This window comes from Polyodon spathula, chromosome 14 (genome assembly GCF_017654505.1).
Source record: "Polyodon spathula isolate WHYD16114869_AA chromosome 14, ASM1765450v1, whole genome shotgun sequence".
In the NCBI taxonomy this organism is placed as follows: Eukaryota; Metazoa; Chordata; class Actinopteri; order Acipenseriformes; family Polyodontidae; genus Polyodon; species Polyodon spathula.
The window spans coordinates 19,675,684-19,700,244 of NC_054547.1; the positions used below are offsets into that span (position 1 = coordinate 19,675,684).

The 24,561-nt window shown below is 39.7% G+C and overlaps 1 protein-coding gene across 2 annotated transcripts in view; it reads right to left on the minus strand.

The window, feature by feature from the left end:
* Nucleotides 1-411: 411 nt before the first annotated feature.
* LOC121326692 (N(G),N(G)-dimethylarginine dimethylaminohydrolase 1-like) overlaps nt 412-24,561 on the minus strand; it is a 103,165-nt gene continuing 79,015 nt past the window's right edge. Inside the window, exons 4-6 of one of the 2 annotated variants that reach the window (XM_041270065.1) lie at nt 23,682-23,801; nt 15,448-15,591; nt 412-1,753 (exon numbers count right to left, since the gene is read on the minus strand). In XM_041270065.1, the coding sequence (XP_041125999.1) occupies nt 1,637-1,753; nt 15,448-15,591; nt 23,682-23,801 (381 nt within the window). In that variant the 3' untranslated portion in view covers nt 412-1,636. The remainder of the gene's footprint in view (nt 1,754-15,447; nt 15,592-23,681; nt 23,802-24,561) is intronic. The other variant, XM_041270067.1, reaches the window with a different exon arrangement.

Below are 24,561 nucleotides of genomic sequence, written 5' to 3' on the forward strand. Positions count from 1 at the left end.
ACCAGTACCTATATAACACAGTACCAGCACCGGGCCATTGCCTGAACAGCAGTAATATGGTGGAGACGGTACCACCATGATTTGACATGCTTTAGAAATGGCAAACACTTAACAGCAAAACCAAGTATCGCTTGTGAAAAAACACAACTCCACAATGCTGTTGCAAGTATATAAGTATTTAAGTTAGAGCTCATTCAATAACGCAGTCAGTAACCCTCACTCGTCTCAACAATGTACATGCAAATCAATGATCCAAATGGAAATGACAGCTCTTCGCTCGCAGTAAGGTGGAAAGAGATGCAAACGCATCCCACATACAAAAGTGTGGTTAACTTAAAGCAAAAAAAAAAAGACCCAAAACTAGTATTATATTTTAATATTATTATTTAAACACTTATTTATTGAATACACATTGTTTTGAAGTGCTAAGCATTTTAAAATATTTATTTATTTTTAGAAAACAAAAAAAATAATTTACATAATGCCTACCAAAATCCCTAAAAATTCTGTCAGGTGTTTTTTAAATAAATGGAGCACATGCTCTAGCGGGCTTGAATCAGACAGTATTCTCCTGCTGCTACGTCACAGCATCAAATTTAAAATCATTCAACACAAGTGCCGGCTTTTTCATTTTGACTTTTTGTAATGAAAGCTCAATTCTCACATCGATTGGACAGCAAATATCGCACTATCGCTTAAGTAATGTACACGTAATCACATATGCACTTTTTATAACACTGGCCTGTAAATTGTTTAATTAGATGCATTGAATTATTTTGTTTTCATCAGAATATATATATTTTATTTTTCAGTAAATTAAGGAAATGTGAACTTTTGCATGTAGTGAATATTGATGCAGTGGCTTGGAAACCGAAATGCCCCTAAACGCCTAATTTTGGATATTTATTTTTAGTATTTATATTTTATGCAACATGGGCATTCTGAAATAATGCAGCATAAAATCATCTAGCTGCTAATGATAAAAAAAAATAAAAAAATCTGATGAAGACTGCATTGAATGTTTTTCTTTTTAATTTAAACTGCTGTTATAATTTTTGTGTGACGTGTATTGTACATGCTGTTTGATTTATGTGTTAAAAGAGTACAATAAACCAGGGTCACGTCTGGGTGTTTTTACTCTCTTCCTTTTGCTTTTTTCTAGGGGACTTTATGCAATTGATAGTGTCGTGACAGTATTGAGTATTGTGATACATGAATTGGTATCATATCATGATTCACATTTTTGGTATAGCCAAACACCACAAACTATATATTACGAAGTGCTAGTCACAGAGCCTTACGGACATTTGTCCCTCATATGTGTGGATGTTTCAGTCAGGATGGAGGTGTGACTATGATGCTGCAAACATATGACTATGTTCTGAAAGTCAGTCAGGAAATGCATAACAATTCTTTCTTTAAAACCTCAAAAGGCAGGAATACATTAAAAACAGATCCATCAGCGATCAAGCCACCCTAATCTCTGAGTATCCAGACATTTATACTTTAATTCAGGGGTTAGTAGCACAGTGACAGACTAGTTTAAAAGCACAGGGGTCAATCAATAGGCAGAGGCTCAAGTACCAAACATCATTTTTTATATTTTTGCTGTTTTCCAGGAACTCCTTTCATTGTGTCAGATTTCATGTTGTTTGTTGATGAGAATAGACGAGCAGGTGAGCGCGCCATCTACTTTTGCGGTTTCTGTGACAGCTACTGGAATCAGCATGTACTCCTTCAATTTCTCAAATACCTGGGAAAAAAAGAAAAGAAGGTCAACAGTCCACCTTTTTAAATTACACCAAAAATCAAATACAGTAGTGGCGTTAAGTTAAAGATTAAAATGAATCAGGCTCGAAAGTGTTATTCAGTTTTTGAATAGGATATACAGTATTTCTATAATGATACGGATATTTGATTACACTATGCAAAGCAGTAGATTAGCTTTTGATATGAATACATAAACCATCATATTAATTTAAAGGTTTGCCTAATAATATTTTCTTACAGTATGTAGACAGTACCAATCAATTTATCCAAATGTGTTTGTCAGAAGTGACGTCTTCTTTAAAAAGTTCCCTAGAAACAAAACGAATACATACTTAAATAGTCCTTCATATTTTTAACAAATATTTAATCCGAAATATGAAAATCCAGGTAATCTATAACTTCTCATATATATTGAGGTTTGAAGTTCAAGTCACTGGTTTCGAAAACCCCCATTAGCACTCATTTTGCACTACCTAATGTTACCTTAGCCAAGGCCATTCACGATTAGTGCTAATCAGGGTCTGTGACACAACAAGGAACAAGGGTCTAGGATGAAGCGCCTCTTTACATTGACAGAAGCCGTTTTTTAAACAGTGTACTTAAAGTATAGTATAAATTGCGGTTTCACAAATTTAAGAAATTCACTTCTTGAAAAGAAACATCTAATCCAAAGTATGTTCACAAATCCCTTAAAAAAATCTGAAGCACCATGCAAGCCAAATTGTCATTTTATGGCCCTTTTGCTGTGTCTTCCAACAGCCGTTCCAATCCAGAACACTTCAATCTAGCTCTGCTTTTCCAGTACGGCCACATACTCTGCAGCTTTGGAAATTCCACTTAGGTTATGTAATACAGCCCTGTTGTTACTTTAAAAACATTCTGATTACACCATTTTGACTGAAAAAAAAAAACTTGTAAGTGGAAATTTTTTGATCCACAGTCATAACATTACTAAATCAACTGTATACTATTGCTTTATATACTGCGGTCTGTATTTAGGCTTCCAAGCCAGAATGGCTGGAAGCCTACTGTTATTGTTAAGATTTATTTATTTATTTATTTTATTTATTCTTTCTTCCCAAAACTCTAAACTGCTGCTGCTTCGAGGCTGTGTGACTGATCAGGTTCTGACTTAGCAGGTAACAAGCTGGATACATTGGCTGTCAGATGCTGAAAAAAATTTGCTGCTGCGTCCTTGCAATTGGCGCCGTGACACATTTTTCAATAAAACCTTTCGAAATCTTCTTCTTGGGAACCGGTGAAGCGAATGATCTGAAACTTGGTATATCTCATCAGCATCCAAACCTGCATCAATTTTGCGAAGCAGAAGTTGCTGCGATAAATTTTAATGTCAAAATGGCTGCCACAAATCTTACCGAAATGCACCCTTAACTGCAAACTGCTGCTATGAACATCACCAACAAACTCCAAACATGGTAGTTATTGTCCCAGTAACAATGGAATAAAAATAGGTGAAATTGGTGAGGTTTTATAAAACAAGATGGCCGCCAGTTATACATTCACGTTTGAAATTTAAAACTGCCTCAGTTGACAAATGATTTACTTGACTAACTAGAAACTTCACAAGCATCATCCTTGACACTGTAGCAATACAACTGACGTTTAAGAAACTTGCGTTAAACAAGATGGCTGAAAAAAAAAAAAAAAACTTTCAAAATCTTCTGTGGAACAGTTGACATTGCTGATTTTAAACTTGGCACATTGAGAACTAAACACACTTAGACGGGTACTGATACTGGGGCTTGGGAGCCGTAAAACTGCCTGGCAGTTCCAGTTATTATTGTTATTATTATTCTTATTATTCTTATTATTCCCGATTAAACTGAAACTTTGCAGGTATCTTATTAAACACAAGAGCATCAAAAGTTATTCATTTGGTGAGTTTTCATCAATCCAAGACGGCTGACATGGACCAAATAAAACCCAGCATCAAAAAGGTTGCTCAGAATTTCACGTAACTTCAGACATTGGTAAAGCCTTATGCAGACTTGTACCTGAGTGAAAACTTTGCTATTGGGTCACATCAATCAATATTAATTTTATATTACGCCTTTCATAATGGACCACCATCAAAAAGCGATTTACAAGATGCAGTAACAACAAGAAAATCCATAATATTTTAAATACAGAGAAATGCATAATACATGATATATAGTTAAATAAAAAACCAAACAAAAAAAAACAAAACAATGCATAGTACATTAAACATAGTGGAAAGTGCCAAATATATGATAGTAGCATAATACATGAAATAGTACATTCAAGACAGTGGAAAGTGTATAATACATGATAGTAACATAACACATGAAATAGTAGCAGCAACACAGCAGCTAATAGCAGATATCAGGCTTAAAGAGCATGGAAAGCAAGAGGGGAACAGGTGGGTCTTTAGAGCTGATTTAAAGTTCGGAGAGAGTTCCAAAGAGTAGAGCCATGAAACTAAATGAGTGTTCACCTAGTGTGGTGCACTTTTGCTTGTGGATAACAAGCAGGCCAGAATCAGAGGACCTCAGCTTGCAGGCTGGGACATAGCGGGTCACCAGGTTGAGGAGGTACTTGAGACCTGTGTGATGAAGGGCATTGTGGGCGAGTAGGAGAGTATTGAAAATAATCGTAAACTTTACAGGTAGCCAGTGCAGCTGGGCAAGACAGGGGGTAATGTGACCACCATTTAGAGAGTTGCAGTAGTCCAGTCGAGAGGAGACAAATGCATGACAAAGTATCTCCGCATCAGGGAGGGAAAAAGATAGGGACAGACTTTGGAGATGTTTCGAAGATGGTAGAAGGAAGATTTGACCACAGGGGAAATGTGGGCATCAACGGAGAGGCAGCTGTCAAGAAGTACACCAAGGCTTCGTACTGTGGGGGAAAGCAGCAGCAGGCAGTTTCTGAGGTTCAGGGCAGCAATTTTTTTATTTTTTTAGGTTGAGTTTTAGATCCTACTAGGAGTAGTTCAGATTTGGAGCTGAAGAAAATTGTCAGACATTGTCTCGATATCTTGAATCGAGAGCCGGACTATGGCAGAGGGGCTTCCAGGGTCGAGTTTTAATCAAAGCTGGGTGTTGTCAGCATAGGAGTGAAACATGAGGCTGTGTTGGCAAATATAGGAGCCAGTGTGTTCCAGCGGTTAAAGTCCAGGGCTTGTAAAGTACCAGATCACTGTGTGACCCTGAGCAAGTCACTTAACCTCCTTGTGCTCCATCCAGCGGATGAGATGTTAAATCAATGTCCTATTGTAAGTGACTCTGCATATAATGCACAGTTCACAACCTACCTCTGTAAAGCGTTTTGTGATGGTGGTCCACTATGAAAGGCGCTATATAAAAATAAAGATATTATTATTGGTACATAGAAACATAAATCCCTACAACAAAAGTGACCCTCACTATCTTAAAACTCGAAGAGATGGCAACATCTTTACAATACCATTTAAAATAAAAAATAATACAAATGTAGAAAAGTATGGAAGGATGGAAAGTGTGGTTGGACGATGTTAAAAGCTTAGTTTATTTAAAATCTTGAAAATTTATAGTGCCTTGTTCTTGCTGATATTTTTTAGCTTATTTGTTGCATTTATTATTGACAATCTCATTTGCTGGTGTTCATTGTTTAGTAGGGCAGTTTCTATTAACTATGACGTCACTTATTTAGAATTCAACTAAGCTGCCCTTTGACAGTTTATAGTCCGCTCAGTACAAAATTTTGAGGGAACATTGATCATTGGTCTTACGGTTTGGCAGCCATATTGGATTTTTTAGCCAATTTTCGTTCTCGTTATCCAAAATTGTTTATGACAGAGTTGTGAAACTTGGTGTACAGACTACCCTTATGCCCTAGATTTGGATTTGTTCAAGACAAGTTGATCGGTCACATAGTTCGGCGGCCATATTAGGTTTGTCAAAAATATTCAAACGGTTATGCCGATTGACGCGAAACTTTGCATATATAGCCTTGGCAAGGTTGCCTATAAGTTTGTTAAAAGCAAGTCGGATATGATGAATTTGCATATATTGCAGTGTTTCTCTATGATAGAATGCGGTAGAGTAATGAAACTTAGTAGTTTCAGTAGTAGAGGCCTATGGGGAATTAATGTAAATGAAAGAATTTACAGAAAGAATGATTATATATATATATATATAGTCTATCCCCCCCTATCACATTTTGTTGTGTCAGTGCCTCAGAATTTCATGCATTTAAATTAGGTTTTTTTCCCACTTACCTACACACCATACTCCACACTGTTAAAGGGAAAAAAGTTTTTATTGAGAAATATATATATATATATATATATATATATATATATATATATATATATATATATATATATATATATATATATATATATATATACACATTAAAAATACAAAAGTGAAAGATCATAATTGGTTAAGTCTCCACCCCCCTGAGTTAATACTTGGCGGAAGCACCTTTGGCAGCAATTACAGCTGTGAGTCTGTTGGGATAGGTCTCTACAACTTTGCACACCTAGATTTGGCAGTATTTCACCATTCTTCTGTACAAAACTGTTCAAGCCTGTGTCAAGTTCCTTTGGGAGCATTGATGGACAGCAATCTTCAAGTCATGCCACAAATTTTCGATTGGATTTTGGTCAGGGCTCTAACTGTGCCACTCAAGGACATACCTTTTTGTTCCTTAGCCACTCCGGTGTAGCTTTGGCTGTATGCTTTGGGTCATTGCCATGCTGAAAGGTGACCTCTGTCCCAGTTTCAGCTTTCTTGCAGAAGGCAGCAGGTTTTCCACAAGGATTTCTCTGTACTTTGATCCATTCATTTTCCCTTCTATCCTGACAAGTCCTCCAATCCCTGCCACCACCATGCTTCACAGTAGGGATGGTGTTCTTTGGGTGATACACTGCGTTGGGTTTGCGCCAAACATAACGCTTTGCATTTAGGCCAAAAAGTTCCATTTTAGTTTTATCAGTCAAAACTTTTTGCCACATAGCTACAGAATCTCCTGAGTGTTTTTTTGCAAACTTTTAAACGGGATTCAAGGTAGGCTTTTTTGAGTAATGGCTTCCTTCTTGCCACCCTACCATACAGGCCAGATTTGCGGAGTGCTTGGGATATTGTTGTCACATGCACACTTTGACCAATCTTGGCCACGTAGCTCTTGCAAAGTTGCCATTGGCCTCTTGGTAGCCTCTCTGATCAGTCTCCTCCTTGCTCGGTCATCCAGTTTGGAGAGACGGCCTGATCTAGGCAGGGCCTTGGTGGTGCCATACACCTTCCATTTCTTAATAATCGTCTTGACCGTGCTCCAAGGGATATTCAAGGCCTTTGATATTTTTTTATACCCATCCCCTGATCTGTGCCTTTCAACAACTTTGTCCCGGAGTTCTTTTGAAAGCTCCTTGGTGCTCATGGTTGAGTCTTTGCTTTGAAATGCACTACCCAGTAGAAGGAACCTATATGAACTGCTGAATTTGTCCTGAAATCATGTGAATCACTACAATTTAAAACAAGTGGAGGCCACTTAACTTGGTGTATGTTTCTGAAGGCGACTGGTTACACCTGAGCTAATTCAGGATTGCTATTAAACTTGGAAGTTGTGGGGTAGGATGTGTAGATAAATGAAAAAAAAAATTAAAATAATGCATTTTAATTCCAGGCTATAAGGCAACAAAAGGTGAACATTTTGAAAAACTTTCTATAGGCACTGTATATTATGTGTATGTAACATAAGTCTACTAAGTACAAGTTTTACTACTTAAAAAAATCGATATTTGTAACATTTAAAAGTTTTGTTTAATTAGTCTATAAATGTAAACTGGAAATGTGGGAACACAGGGGGTTACACTAGAATACCATAAAAAACAGTATGATCCTTAGGCCTATATGAATATAAGATTGAGAATAGGGAGGTATGTAAAAATACATAGAAGGTTCCTGAGCAGCTTCATGCACTGGCAGTTCTATAGGCGGAGTATAAGGCTGAGCATCCTAATGTTCCTGGTCCCAATACCCTGCCTCTGCTCTGAGAAGCCAGTGACTGCTGGTCTGCAGCTGCACTATTTCTGCCAGGCGCAGAATCCGCTTAACACACACACATTATAATAAAATGTGGATGTCTTGTAATATTATAAGCATCCAAACAAAAGTCTCTATTTAAAGTGGTACGGTACATTTATGTTTTTTGTTAACTATATCCATTACTTATTGCACAATATGCCAATTGATGCTAACAGTTCTGTGCAGTGGGAGAAGAGGTGGAGCTTTGTTGTTCATTGGACATCTTAAAAGAATTATTTAAAGAAAATATGACTATTTTTTTGTTACCGGTCTTTTTTGTTAAAATTAGTTAAATGTCTACTTATTTAGCATCCTCTTTTATGAGCATGCTAATTTGAATTTTTTTTCTCCAGCCGTCACTTAAAGGTTAGTTGTGCTTAACAACATGCATTTATACAAACATTAACAATAGGTTATGAGAGGTTTACATTTGCAGTGTCTTTTGCGTTCTTTCTTGTGTGTGTGTGTGTGTTTGGTATAGCTTTAAGGAATAATGTGAGATTCAGCCAGTTAAGCAGGATCTTGACTGCTGAAACCTTGTGATCCACAAGCATGATTTTTGCTCCGGTTTACATGGGTTTGTACAGCTATTTTATTGTGCAGCTATTTTAAAACGTTTGACCCTGCCCTTAAAGTCACGCCGACGAAAGGACATTCTTTTGCTGTTTCACGATGTATTTGTGTGACAATGTCACATAATCATGACTGTAGAGTCAATTTTCATGTGCATGTAAAGCCAGTTTTTTTTTTTTATTTAGTAGTCGCCAATGGTTTTTACCCCGGTTTTCTCCCTAAACCCCCCGGCGACTCAGGAAAGGAAGGCTCCAAAATGTGTTCCTGCCAATCCGTCATTTTTCACACTGCATATCTACAGTGAAGCCACCAGACCTCTAGTGCCAGAGGACAAGACAGATCTGAATGGCTCCACTGCAGACCCGCAAGCGCCCTATCAGCCACAGGGGTCACTGGTGCGTGGTGAACTGTGGACTGCCCTGACGACCTAAGCCCTCCCTACCCGGGTGGCGCTCTGCCAATTGTGTGCCACCCTTCCAAGGGAACCCCTGGTCACGGTTGGAAGTGACATAGCCTGGATTCAGGAGCTGCGATCTCCAGGCTATAGGGTGCATCCTGCACTCCACGCGGAGCGCCTTTACTGGATCGCCACTTGGGAGCCCCAACCCAGCCATTGTTAAAACAAACAACAACAATAAATATCCTGTTGCTTACTATTTTATTGTGCTGGAACTGTTATGTAATTGTGTTTTCTAAAAAATAATCAAAAGAGAGAATGTTTTGCATTAAGCTTGAAGTTAAATCTTACAGATATATCTCGCTTAAAAAAGAAAAACTGTAAGCCATGCGTTACAGAGAAAGAATGGTTCTTGACTATAAATCTCCCTCACGACCTGTGAGGGCACTGTGCAAAGGGAACAGAGTTGATCGGTTCCTTTGTTGTGGTTGCGAGCAAACCCATGAAGAAGTGTAAAGTAACCGTGAGTGTTTAGTGTTTGTTTTGTCTTGTCTAATTTTACACATTTGTTCTTATTAGACAGCTAACACATACTGGGAGTCTGTCACTTAAGGCCAGCCCCAACTTGGACAACACTTCACCACTCTGCACAAATAAACTGTATTTCACCACTAGCACTTTAGCACACTCTGGACTAGTGATCGTGTGTGTCTATGTGTGTGTTATACTGTGTTTATTATTTCGGGACTGTAACCCGTTGTTTGGAACAGTGCAATACACACTGCTGTGTACTGCCTGGGATTATTCTTTGCGGTCACCAGAATGGGATTACAAAATAAATGTCTGCTTGGATCGTGAACTTTGATGTCCATCTTCTGTTTCGTAATCACATCACCTCTATACCTGCACACTGCAAACCACTTTGCCATACATGTTAATTCTCTCAGGTTTTTCATTCTCCAGGCACTCCATACTCTAACATGTCCATTTTGTCATGTTTCTCAAGAGCCACCTTTTTCTTTTGCACTGGTGTACAGAAATAGCCTTATATCACTTTGTAATACTGTGATTGAATAAAGCTCATATCAAGGCATTCTTCAGTGTTCTTTCCAGTTTTCTGTATTTCAAAAAAAAAAAAATTCTAGATGATCAAATAGCTTGTGCTTGTCTGGTCTTCCCCAAATTATTATTGGCCATTTTTATTTCTGATATTGCCCAAAAGTACTTTTCTGGGGTGCAAATGTGCGGAGTTGCCTAAAGAACTGCCCATATCAAGTAACAACACAGATGGCAGTCACTGTGCACTATACCTCTATAGTAATGCAATAAAACTGCACAATGAACAGGGGATAGGTGTGCACAAAACAAGTCTCTGGTGTTTCTACAGAGTTTATGGGATAAACATTGCTTTTATTTGCTTTTGCGAGACAAAGTTTAAAATGTGTTTCACGTGCCATTGAACTCTAACATCACAAGGCTGCTTTAGATAACAAGAATACAGTCACAGTTCTGTGGCTCAATGCACTCATGCACTACTTATAAATATGCTGGTCATCTGCACTACAGTTTAGATCCAGATGGACTTCAGCTTGTGTTAAGAATGCTTGGGTTTCAGTCATGATGGATGGGGGATTGTCTGCCTTGGAGATGGAGAAATCAGTCAGACAGACGGGCTGGAGAGGTATAACTAGAGCTTGTGGGCAAGTATGAGAGTGTACGGCTATAGCAATGAAAGGGGTTTAAGGATGTATGGTCACCCCCCCCATGTCATTTCACATGCATGCTTACTATAAAGCATGAACCCATATGTAGCAGACTATGAAAAATGCCTCCCCTACAGCGTTATTCTGAATCATTTACAGCACCATCAACCAAGAGAGATGAGTCAATACTGGACTTACAGTTAAGCAAAGCAGATTTCGTATTGTTACACTGACTACTGCACTAACTATAAACAAAGCTGAAGTCAGTAATATTAGTATGACAATATATAAAGAATATATATTTAAAAAAGGATTAACCCACATAAAATGCCAGGAAAGCAGAGGCTAAAATAATTTAGTATTTAATCGCCTGCCTACTCAGCCAAAGGTAATGTTTCATGTTATCACTCTTGACCAATTTCTAGGCAGCACACTTCACGAAACAGCAGTCGCAGAACCACCACGGGGATCAAAGAAAGTTAATCTTAAACATCTCTGTTTAAAAATTACCCCTAGAATGTATAAATCAAAATGGTTTAGTACACTTACCAGATGCTATCCTTTCATGTGTCTACCCTGTTCTAGTTCTAGGAATATATTAGCATTGCACACACTGACTGTTTCAAGTGAATTTTCAACAGTTCATAAAGCCTATTCCTCTACAGGATAAATCACTTGATGTCTGTCCTCTCAGAACTCGGGCCAAAAGATAATGGAAACAGAAGGAAGTCTACCAGGACAAACTTTACGGGCTGCTAATTGCTCAGTATTATTGTGTCATAATTTTACTTATTACACACAAATGTGTAAACTGTCACAATGGAATGTTCCCAAATGGTTGTATTTAAATAATAATAATAATAATAATAATAATAATAATAATAATAATAATAATAATAATAATAAACCACGTTTAAAGTGTAACTGGACTTTGTGTGTGTTTAAAAAATAAGAAAAAATAAACCACGTATGTGCGTGTTCAGTACGGCCGCACTCATCATCAAAATAACAACCTATTTTATAAGACTAATTAGGTAAAGCAGCGATTCTGCAATCAAGCAATTTAAATACCCCTCACTGCAATAAGCGGTGGAGAATTACACACCTCTCAGAATAAATAGTGGGTTTGGGTCAACCCTATGTGAGTAGGCTACATATTCCAAAAGAAAATGAATGGCACACAACGACCTCAGCCTGGCCATGGTGATGACGATGCTTAGAAGCGAAAACTGAAATATACCAATATTGAATTGGAGATTTTGGTACAAGCAGTAATTGTAACACATGAAGATGTATTACAAGCTTGAAATACATCACCAGGACAAATGAATAAAATATGGAATGCGTGGTGGTTTCTTAATAAACAAATGTATCACTTCAAAGTTTGTAGTAGGTTGCTTATACATTACGATGCATCATCCAGTTACTATGTTTCGCATATTAGTTCAACTTCTTATTTTGTATAGAATAATTCCAGGTATATAGACTTTTCAAACTTCAGAAACAATAAGTTTTATTTACTTACATCCATGGCAGTCAAATGGGTGGATAATCCTTCCATTGTTGTATAGTAATATAAGAACATAAGAAAGTTTACAAACGAGAGGAGGCCATTCGGCCCATCTTGCTCGTTTGGTTGTTAGTAGCTTATTGATCCCAGAATCTCATCAAGCAGCTTCTTGAAGGATCCCAGGGTGTCAGCTTCAACAACATTACTGGGGAGTTGATTCCAGACCCTCACAATTCTCTGTTAAAAAAGTGCCTCCTATTTTCTGTTCTGAATGCCCCTTTGTCTAATCTCCACTTGTGACCCTTGGTCCTTGTTTCTTTTTTTCAGGCTGAAAAAGTCCCTTGGGTCGACACTGTCAATACCTTTTAGAATTTTGAATGCTTGAATTAGGTCCCTACATAGTCTTCTTTGTTCAAGACTGAATAGATTCAATTGTTTTAGCCTGTCTGCATATGACATGCCTTTTAAACCCGGAATAATTTTGGTTGCTCTTCTTTGCACTCTTTCTAGAGCAGCAATATCCTTTTTGTAGCGAGGTGACCAGAACTGAACACAATATTCAAGATGAGGTCTTAATAATGCATTGTACAGTTTTAATATGACTTCCCTTGATTAAAATTCAACACTTTTCACAATACATCCAAGCATCTTGTTGGCCTTTTTTACAGCTTCCCCACATTGTCTAGATGAAGACATTTCTGAGTCAACAAAAACTCCTAGGTCTTTTTCATAGATTCCTTCTTCAATTTCAGTATCTCCCATATGATATTTATAATGCATATTTTATTTCCTGCGTGCAGTACCTTACACTTTTCTCTATTAAACGTCACTTGCCATGTGTCTGCCCAGTTCTGAATCTTGTCTAGATCATTTTGAATGACCTTTGCTGCTACAACAGTGTTTGCCACTCCTCCTACTTTTGTGTCGTCTGCAAATTTAACAAGTTTGCTTACTATACCAGAATCTAAATCATTAATGTAGATTAGGAATAGCAGAGGACCTAATGCTGATCCCTGTGGTACACCGCTGGTTACCACACTCCATTCTGAGGTTTTTCCTCTAATCAGTACTTTCTGTTTTCTACATGTTAACCACTCCCTAATCCATGTACATGTGTTTCCTTGAATTCCAACTGCGTTCAGTTTGAGAATTAATCTTTTGTGCGGGACTTTGTCAAAAGCTTTCTGGAAATCTAAATAAACCATGTCATATGCTTTGCAATTATCCATTATCGATGTTGCATCCTCAAAAAAATCAAGCAAGTTAGTTAGACACGATCTCCCTTTCCTAAAACCATGTTGACTGTCTCCCAGGACCCTGTTACCATATAGGTAATTTTCCATTTTGGATCTTATTATAGTTTCCATAAGTTTCCATATAATAGAAGTCAGGCTTACTGGTCTGTAGTTACCTGGTTCAGTTTTGTTTCCCTTTTTGTGGATCGGTACTACGTTTGCAATTTTCCAGTCTGTCGGTACCACCCCTGTGTCAAGAGACTGCTGCATGATCTTGGTTAGCGGTTTGTAAATTACTTCTTTCATTTCTTTGAGTACTACTGGGAGGATCTCATCCGGCCCAGGGGATTTGTTTATTTTAAGAGCTCCTAGTCCCTTTAACACTTCTGCCTCAGTTATGCTAAATTTATTTAAAACTGGATAGGAACTGGATGACATGTGGGGCATGTTGTCAGTATCTTCCTTTGTAAAAACTTGTGAAAAGTAATCATTTAATATATTTGCTATTTTTTTTTCTTCATCTACGATTTTGCCATTTGTATCTCTTAAACATTTAATCTCCTCTTTGAATGTTCTCTTGCTGTTGTAATATTGGAAAAACATTTTGGAATTGGTTTTAGCTCCCTTAGCAATGTTCATTTCTATTTCTCTCTTGGCCTTTCTAACTTCCTTTTTGACTTGCGTTTGCAGTTCCGTGTACTCTTTCTGCGTACTTTCTTTTTGGTCCTTTTTTAATGCTCTGTAAAGTGCCTTTTTTCGCTGAATATTTTTTTTAATTGATCTATTAAACCATTTTGGCAATTTAGTTTTACATTTAGATTTGTCTACTTTAGGGATGTAATTGTTTTGCGCCTCTAGTACTACATTTTTGAAGAACAACCATCCTTCTTCTGTGGGTGTTTTCTCTATTTTACTCCAATCTACTTCTGTTAGTCTCTGTTTCATACCTTCATAGTTTGCTTTTCTAAAATTGTAAACCTTAGCTTTAGTCATTACTTTTGGGGGATTTAAAAAATATTTCAAATGAGACCATGTTGTGGTCTGAGTTTGCCAGTGGTTCTCTGACCTGTTTTAGTTATTCTGTCTTCGTTATTTGAAAAGACTAAATCAAGGCATGCCTCCCCTCTAGTCGGTGCCTTGACAAATTGTGTTAGGAAGCAGTCATTTGTCATTTCCACCATTTCTATTTCATCCTTCGCGATACCCACCGGGTTTTCCCATTTTATTTGGGGGAAGTTGAAATCCCCCATTAGTATGGCTTCTCCTTTGCTACACGCATTTCTAATGTCATTGTATAACAGATTATTTTGCTCACCGTCTGATACTGGTGGTGTATAGCATGCACCTATTATTATGCCCTTAGAATTTTTGTCCGTTATTCTGACCCATATTGATTCGGCTTTATTTTCTTTGTCCAGGTTTAACACCTGGGCTTCAAGACTGTTTCTTATGTATAGCGCTACCCCTCCTCCTCTTCTGTCCTGCCTGTCTTTCCTATACAGTGTATACCCACAAATATTGTATTCGTCCCCAGCACTCTCAGACAACCAAGTTTCTGTAACACCTATCACATCATAGTTACTTGTTAGTGCAGTAGCTTCAAGTTCTAGAATTTTGTTTCTGATACTTGCATTTAGATAAATACATTTAATGGTTGTCTTACCTGAGTTGTTGTCCTTGTTTTGATGCGGTCTCCCTTCTGTTCTTTTGTTGATTTCTCCCCCCTTCCTTTCTAGTTTAAATGCTTCTGAACCTGCTTGAGGATCTTTTCTCCAAGTAGATTGGTTCCCTTTTTATTTAAGTGCAGTTCCGGGAATACTTTGGAGGAGCAACAACCCAGAAGTGCTGGGTTTATTACCCCCCGTGTTTTCCTGTTCCCGGACTCACGGAAGGAAAACGGATTGCTTTTGCTGTTTATTATTTGGGACTGCAAACCCCCCGTTTCTCTTTACTTTGTCGGGTTACACATCGTTGTGTATCCCGGCGGCTCTATTGTTTATTATTATTATTTGTTTAAGTGCGTGTTTGGTGACCTGTTTTAGGAAATAAAACCAAGCGCATAAATTGGAAAACTGGACTGGAGTCTGTTGTCTTACACCACACGTTCATCCTGTCACACCTCTGCATGCAGGGTATGGGCTACACAAGTAAGCAACTCACCCAGAACAAAAAGATACCTTACAAATTGCTACTTTTAAAACACACTCACCTTTGCACTTTCAGGATACTCTTCCGGTGTGCGGTGCAGCACAACATGGCCTTTGTTTGGGATGTTTAAATAGATACAGTTTGCTGCTGCGTCGTCTGGTATTGTCAACTTGTCATAGTGATGGTCGCTCATCTGCTGCATAATCTGTCAAAACACAAAGGATTTTCATAGCATCACCTGAACGGTAATTTATTTTGACTAAAATCGGCCTTTCAGGAATGAATATTGTAACGTCAAGGGGGCTTGCAGTCCCCGCGAGGAACAGACGTTCCAGTATTGGGGTGACACCAGAAGAACGCCCCTATTGGCGAAGGGGACAACTGGTGACATAATCTACGAGGTGATAAAAAGGGGCTCTGCATCGTCATGGGTGTGGCAGTTGGACAAGAGTAGAAAGAAACAACACAACACAACAAAAATAAACAAACATTAAAAGATCATTTATGGGAGGGGAAAACAACCTGGAGGTAGACTGAGAGGAACTGGCCTCAATCTTGTGTCTGTTCTCCAACCTCCCATACCTGACGATTATTAAGAAGTGGAAGGTGTACGGCACCACCAAGACCCTGCCTAGATCAGGCCGTCCCTCCAAACTGGATGACTGAGCAAGAAGGAAAGTGATCAGAGAGGCTACCAAGAGGCCAATGGCAACTTCGCAAGAGCTACAGGCTTTTATGGCCAAGACTGGTCAAAATGTGGATGTGACAACAATATCCCAAGCACTCCACAAATCTGGCCTGTATGGTAGGGGGCAAGAAGGAAGCCAATACTCAAGAAAGCCCGCCTTGAATCCTGTTTGAAGTATGCAGAAAAATACTCAGGGGATTCTGTAACCATGTTGCAAAAGGTTTTGTGGACTGACGAAACTAAAATGGAACTTTTTGGCCTAAATGCAAAGTGTTATGTTTGGCGCAAACCCAACACAGTGTATCACCCAAAGAACACCATCCCTGCTGTGAAGTATGGTGGTGGCAGCATCATGTTATGGGGATGTTTCTCATCGGCAGGGACTGGGGCACTTGTCAGGATAGATGGGAAAATGAATGGAGCAAAGTACAAAGAAATCTTTGAGGAAAACCTGCTGCCCTCTGTAAGAAAGCTGAAACTGGGACAGAAGTTCACCTTTCAGCATGACAACGACCCAAAGCACACAGCCAAAGCTACACTGGAGTGGCTAAGGAACAAAAAGGTAAATGTCCTTGAGTGGCCTGGTCAGAGTCCCAACCTAAATCCAATCAAAAATTTGTGGCATGACTTGAAGATTGCTGTCCATCAGCACTCCCCAAGGAGCTTGACAGTTTGAACAGTTTTGTAAAGAAGAATGGTCAAATATTGACAAATCTAGGTATGCAAAGTTGGTAGAGACCTATCCCAACAGACTCACAGCTGTAATTGCTGCCAAAGGTTCTTCCACCAAGTACTAACTCAGGGGGGTGAAGACTTATCCAATTATGATCTTTCACTTTTGTATTTTTAATATATCATTTTTTTCTCAATAAAAACTCTTTTCCCCTTAACAGTGTGGAGTATGGTGTGTAGATACGTGGAAAAAAATCCTCATTTAAAAGCATGAAACTCTGAGGCACTGACACAACAAAATATGAAAAAAGTTAAGGGGGTGTAGACTTTCTATAGGCTCTGTGTGTGTGTGTGCGTGTGTGTGTGTGTGTGTGTGTGTATTGTGAACTGGCAGTTCGCCACACCACTTCACACAGGTTCTTTTCCCTTCAAAGTAACGACCCAACACACAGGATTGAAAGGGACAGCGCTCACGCGCACTTTTAATGAACAAAATGAAATAAACAAAAACAAACACCTATCTCCTATGCCAGGTGCAGGTGATAATTAAACAATTAACAATTACCTTGGCTTTTTTTAACCCCGTCCCTGGCATAAAACAAACCTCCTTACAATTTGCAGGCCCCTTGTCCTGCTACATCCTAGTCAACAGGCTCCATGAAGAGCTAGAAGAAAGAAAGGAGGATCTTCTAAAAGTAAATACAGAGATTCACAACCTCCAATAGATAAGGCTACAGATATCAATTCAAAGACTGTCCATTAGAGTTGAATCAACCTCTGCGCCTGAACTGAGAACTAATGGTTTGTAACAAGTGGAGAGAGCACCTCACGCTTGCCACAATCAACCTGTCTTGGAAAAAAAGAAATCTACCAAGTCCACAATCTAGCGTCAACCCTCAACAAGTTTGACCCAGCTAAAAGAGACATCAACATTTAGGGACATATCAGTCACACTGGTGACAATGTAGAAGATTGGAGACTGACAAAGGACCTGCTTAAAGTCAGTGTTGCCATAAGTTCGATGGTAAATGCAGACATGCCCATGCACGACATTCTGAAAGCTGATAGAACAGTATGGCAAAATGCACAGGTTTCCAAAATGCCTGGAAGAAAAGTACAAGAGACTCCCCAAGTAGTAGCAGTTTCAACCACATCAGACTTCCATGGCCTGCTTACCAACTATGGTAAACAAGACCACAGGAATACCGTGAGTGGTAAACAGTACAGGTGCAGGTGCACTCGCAGGTGATCTAAAGAATAATCAAAACCAAAGGCAAAAGAAAAAATGAAAATAAAACACAGTAAACAAACTACAAATAAAAGGTGCTGCACTCGGCAGTTACACCCCAGCCATCGATGTCCACACTGCTCGGGTCTCCGTCCTACTCTTCTGCTTCCTCAGCTACCTGGCACACTATCGGGGTCTGCCCAAGGATTCCCCGTTCTCTCTCTCTATCTCTTTTGCGTCTTCTCGCAGAATTTTCATTTTTATTTTTCCTTTTCTGTTTCGTCTAGTCAGGACTACCTGTGCTTCTGCAGACTAGGTCTGGTCTAAAGGGGCAGATCTGAGGAAACAACAGAGCATCCATTGCCCAGCAACCTTCCCCAAGGCCTGCCTCCCAGCCACTCAGAGAGAAGCAAAGCCCACACACCCTCTTTCCCACCTCTCTGTGTCACTGCCATGACTAGCAGGCAGAGTCCCCGGGGCTGCTGCAGTCTTCCTACAGTATCGTACATACCGGGCTGCTGCAGTCTTCCTGCAGTATCGTACATATGTCAGACGGCCAGTCCAGGTCTCCCCTGCTACAGACCCATAAAAACTACACTCAACACAAAAAATAAACTAAACACAAGAACACACAGATGAGAATCCTTTAGACCTGACACTGCTGTTCCCTCCTGACTCCCAATAATTAACCAACAGCAGCCCCAGCATAAATGCAGAAGACGCTGCTGCAGCAAAGCCCAAGAGAGAAGGCTGCTCAACCCAGGCTGCTTGTATCCTAGCTGCAGCACGCTTGTGCACAACCGTCAACAAGGGGGGAGAAACCCACATCCTACTACAAATAGAGGACATGGTTGACAAACTTTATCCCCTCTACTTAACATATGAATGGACACTGATCAATGTAAAACTGTTCAACAAACTTCAGAGGCTGAAAAGAAACCTTACCTTCACTGATAAATTACTTGCATAGCGTTTCCAACCACAAGGCGGCCTCCACGGCTGCAGGGAGATGCAAAATGTGGATCCGATTAAGAAACAGGAGACTCCTGCACACTGTCTATGTGCTCCTGGACCTCAGTAAATCTTTCTAGTGCAACTCGGCATATGCATGGATAGAATTGGTGAACAGCTGTGGACCTGATTGTAAGGTGACCCTTCCCCAATCACAGACAGCACACAGCAGTTGCTGTCTGGGCAGACACTCCCGCAGGCCTGCCATGTTGTCACTGCGCAAGATACCACACTCCCAGCATAATCGCAGCACAACAAGGAAAAGGATTACCCGAAAAGAAAGTGATTTTCCAACTGAACCTTGCAGTAGCTAAAATGGACTACAGAGTTTGCATCAAACTTCTTACCTTTTGGTGGATAATCTCAATGCAGAATCAGACACAATCCCTGCACACAGTGAGATAGGATTGGCAATTGCAAAGAATTTCCACTATTTGGAACTCACTGTCCCAGTTATAGGAACAGTACAAGACAATGTGGAAAAGCAAAACAATGTCACACTACCTCAAGAACTAATCTTCATTCAATCCATCTGTCCTATAAACAAAGACGATTTTTACGACAGCAGGATAGAAGGGGGAATCCGTCCTCTCCATCTAGGTGATTGATGATGAGATAAACTGTCAGCCGCACCACGTAGACAAAGTGGTGCCAATACCTGTAAAGGACTTATTAGAAGTAATGGAAGACAAAGTCCAGGTACAGACTGAAGAAATCCTCCCTGGATCTGAAGAGCAGCTGAAAGAACAGATCTCCACAGCTAATGCACTGGAGACAAATACACAGCGGCTACAACTGGAGCAAGTGATTCATAAGCATATCAGACTACTCCAGAGATTCCTACGATTGCAGGGAAACCAACGTACATATGGTCAAAATACCAACTGACATTGGACAAAAAACAGTTTACATCAGACAGCACAGGTTCCCCATCGCAGCCCATGAGTCAATACAAGAGACAACTGACAAACTACTGAGGCCTTATCAGGGAATGTAACTTCACATATAACTCACCTATCTGGCTGGTCCTGAAGCATACAGGAAAGTGTAGGATAACCATTGATTACAGGCAGCTACACAAACAAGTTCCACTATCTAGATGGCCCATGGCCTATTTAGATGAAACCCTTACTAAGGTTAAACAGGCAAGGTTCTTCACAGCCCTCAATTTAAAAAATAGTCTTCTCTTTCAACAATCATCAGTTCACATGGAATAGGTGCCCATTTGGCTACTTCAACTCACCAACAGAATTGAACATCTTCCTGCGCAAAGTATTCCCAGATGCAGTAACAAGGAAAATTTCTATCTATGTGGATGACATCTTGGTATGGAGTGACACCTGGGAAGAACAGCTTGAGACACTTGAGTGTGTACTATACCAGCTAGAAGAAGCAGGTGTCAAAATATCATTTACTAAAAGACAGTGGTGTAGAAAACAGGTTAACTACATTGGCTTTCAAATAGGAACAAAAGGCATACAACCACAGCAAAGCCGAAGAGAAGCTCTGCGAGCTGTAAGACCACCCACTTCTGTAAAAGAACTCTGCAGTTTTCTGGGTATATGCAACTACTCGTGTCACTTTGTGGATGACTATGTGAGGATTGCAAAACCTGTCTAAGTTATTAAAGAAAGAAGTACCTTGGATATGGGGGCCTGTGACGGAGTTCTGGTTGGTAATCTCCCTCCTGACCTTTCAGGGCACAAAATAGCAAAAGGGAAAGTCCTGAGGCAGGCTGGCCTGACAGTTAATTTCCAGGTTCGGGAAGTCTTTCAGCCTGAATGAAGGAGAGATTCCATTGCAGGAACGTACTGACCTGGAATGTAAACGAGGTAGCAGCTGCAAGCAATAAAAGCAGCTGCAATCGTTTGCCAAGGGGTCATGCGTGATAGCATAAAGGGGGCCAGAAAATCAGTAATCGTTTCCTTTGCTTGGGTTGTGTGCATATACCTGGAAGGACTGCACGAGCCGCAGTAGTAACTGCCTAAGAAACACTATTGTGAAAAGAATAATTTATGAGTGTTTGTTTGTTTTACGTGTTGTTAGTAATTGTCTTGTGAAGCACCAGACTGCTAAACACGTTTCCGAAGCTGTTGCTTTTGGGCCAGCACAAGCCGGAACAGCACTTCACAACTGTCACAAAATAGCCTGTTATCGCTAACCACAAGCACTAATTACACACCCCAGACTGGTGACCGTGTTTTAGTATTGTGGGGTGGATAACACTTATTGTTTGGGACTGTAAGCCCGTTTATTTGGCTCCGTGCATTACACATTGTTGTGTATTGCTGGAGCATTTTCTTTTTTGGTCACCAGACCCGGATTAAAAATAAAACCCTTTCCAAACAGATCACAATTGTCTCTGATTACTCCTACATTGCATAACCTCTACACCTGTTCACAATAACCAGCCACTTTGTCACAGGGCCAGAGCAAGAAAAAGCCATGACGGTACTGAAAGACTGTATCACGCAAGCCCCATCCCTAGCATACCCGGATAAGAGTAAGGAATTCTACCTCACAACAGGATTCACAGATTAGTGTCAGTGCAGTCCTGTGCCAGATGCGCGACAACGAAAAATGGATCATGGCATACGCATGCAAAATCCTGAGAGAAATAGAACTCAAATACTTAGACTGTGAGAAAGCTTATTTGCCACAATATGGGCAATAAAACACTTCAAGAATCTTGTGTGTGGCGTAAAAATGATCCTGGAGACACTGCACCATACCATTACCTTCCTGAACAGCCAGACAATCCGAGATGGCAGAGTGTCAAGCTAGATTGCCTCCTGGATTTTAGCAGATGAAAGACTCCAGACATAAGTACGATATGCCAAGGACAAGAAGAGTGAAGTAGCACAAAACCTGGCAGAACTTCACGACTGCACTATGTCTGAACCCGGGGGGGGGGGGGGGGGGGGGGGGGGGGTCTAGGTCGGCCAGGGTGTCCTCAGCTCACCGTGCACCAGAGACCCCTGTAGTCTGGCCGGGTGCCTGCAAGCTTGCCTGTTAGCTGCCCGGGAGCTGCGTTGTCCTCCTAAGCTGTAGCTCCTGGGTGGCTGCATGTTGAATTCATAGTGTGTAAAGAAGCGGTCGGCTGACGGCACATGCTTCGAAGGACAGCTTTGCAGCTTTTTCACAATACCGTTGCTAGAATTCTGATTAAAATCAGGAAAAGTGAACATATTACTCCTGTTTTGGCCTCTTCACACTGGCTCCCTGTGCAGTATATAACTGATTTTAAGATGCTGCTGTTAACTTACAAGGCCCTGAATGGATTAGCACCTAGTTATTTGCAGGAGTTACTGACCCTGTATCTTCCAAACTGCAATCTGAGATCACAAGATGTGGGGCAGTTATTCCCAGGGTCAACAAAAGCAACATGGGAGGTAGGGCTTTTTCTTGTAGCACTCCTAAATTATGAAATGCTCTGCCTTCGTTTGTGAAGGAAGCAGGACCTTTGCAGTTTTCAAGTCAAGACTAAAAACGCACTTTTATAAAATGGCTTCATATCATTCTGTGCATTAAAGTAAGAGAATTGGAATATACAAGGGGGGGTCTTAAACCATTCTCTGTGTCTTCTTGGTTTCTGGTCTTCAACTCCCCCACTGACAAAGAATGCTTTTAAAAAGAGTCGTAAACTAAATACTGGACACATGGTTTATCTTCACGATCGCTGAATGACCCATTCGGCACCACAAGACAACAATTCACACTTAAGACAAGAGCCAGTCTATGTTATAAATCCAGCCGACAGGGGGCAGAATAGCGGACCAATGGAGAACAAGGAGCCTCGTCGGTATGAGAACAGCCAACGAAAAACACTTCACGTGGACTCAGGCCCTGCGAAATTAAGCCAACTATCCTACAACCTACAAAAGTTCTCCTATCCAGGTACTAACCTGCCCCAACCTAGCTCAGCACCTCAGATGTGACAACATCAAGCTCTGAGGTGGTGTGTGTAGACCATGTAGTGTTATTTAACAAGAATCCACTACAGGTATTTACAGTCCTGTAAACTAATAAAGAAAGATTTGTGCATGCTCTGTTAATATCGTCAGTATATAAAGGCAAAATTAACTAATACTTCACTGCTAAATAATTGCTCAATGCCTTTGTTTTGTCATAATGTTGTTCTAGTGTAAAACTAGCTATGTAAATGTTTTATTTGATTTTCTGAACATATTGTGTGATTGCATATTCATATATATATATATATATATATATATATATATATATATATATATATATATATATATATATATATATATATACACACACACACACACACACACACACACACACACATACACATACACACACACACACACACTGTATAGGGGAGGGGATAGCATTCCACAGTAAGGCCGTAAGAACAATACAATTCAAATTCTTCACCTTGCATATTCCATTGACAAACACTTGAATTATAAACATGAAATATGCAAAACCAGAAGCAGTCCCAGCACACTGTAAATACCCAGCCCTAATATATTATTCAGGTCAGATGGCTTTAGTTAATCATAAAGGCTGCATACTGAACAAAACATAATAAACTGTTTAACATTTTGACATTGAAATGTCACTCTGCTTGTGTGTAAAAGCAATAATATGCACATAATACTCATGACTGTTGGTTCAGATAAGAATTCAATTGGCATGTTCGTTAATCAGAACTGTTAGAATGCAGTACCTTCAGCGCTTTCTGTGCAGGTTCGCTGGAGCCAATAGCAATCAGTCCTGGGCCAGCCATGCTACAAAAACTCTTCAGATGCAAATTGTCACAGACAGGGATTGTTGAGACAGCATAGTCCTGAAACCAAAACAAGATAAAAAAAGAAACTACAAACATTTTCAGCATATATTTTACACCAAAAAGATAATACATTTTCCTGTTTAGAAATTAAAAAAATGATTCACTGTTTTCATTCATTGTCTGTAACAGCAAAGTACCACTGCCATTTCTTTGCAAACTTTTTTCAGTGCAGTGACAGTCAATACTGGAAGATGTATTAGATAAATGTCAAAATCATCAGGAGAGAGACTGTGTAATAACTAAATAGAACATACTGAAATGTGCACCTCTTTCTAAATCACAATTACTACATACATTAGCTGGGCCTTCAATAATACATACATTGATGATACAAGGTTTTGGCAGCAGTATATGATGGTTATAAATGCATATACCCATTTTTCCTCACTCAGGTCCTTTACTGGTATTCCTGAATAGATAATTGTCTCCTCTTAAAAAAATACTACGTATTTTAATGAGCAAGACACATCAAATGCTACCCCAAAATGTTCTCCTTTTTCTAGGAAAGAAGTACAGCTGGAGATGGAAAATGTGTTGTCGAACTACTTTCTCAATAAACATATTGGTATCATCTCCTCTTAAAATATGCAAGAGATTTTAATGAACAGACTCTCCCACAAATATTGTGGTATTCTAACTACGATCCACTTACTACCAATGCAGAATAATTGGGTATGGCATTTTCTCTTCATTTTACCTTCAAAAATAGGTTACTGGCTAAGGCCTGCCAAGGACAACACTACACTGAATATTGTAT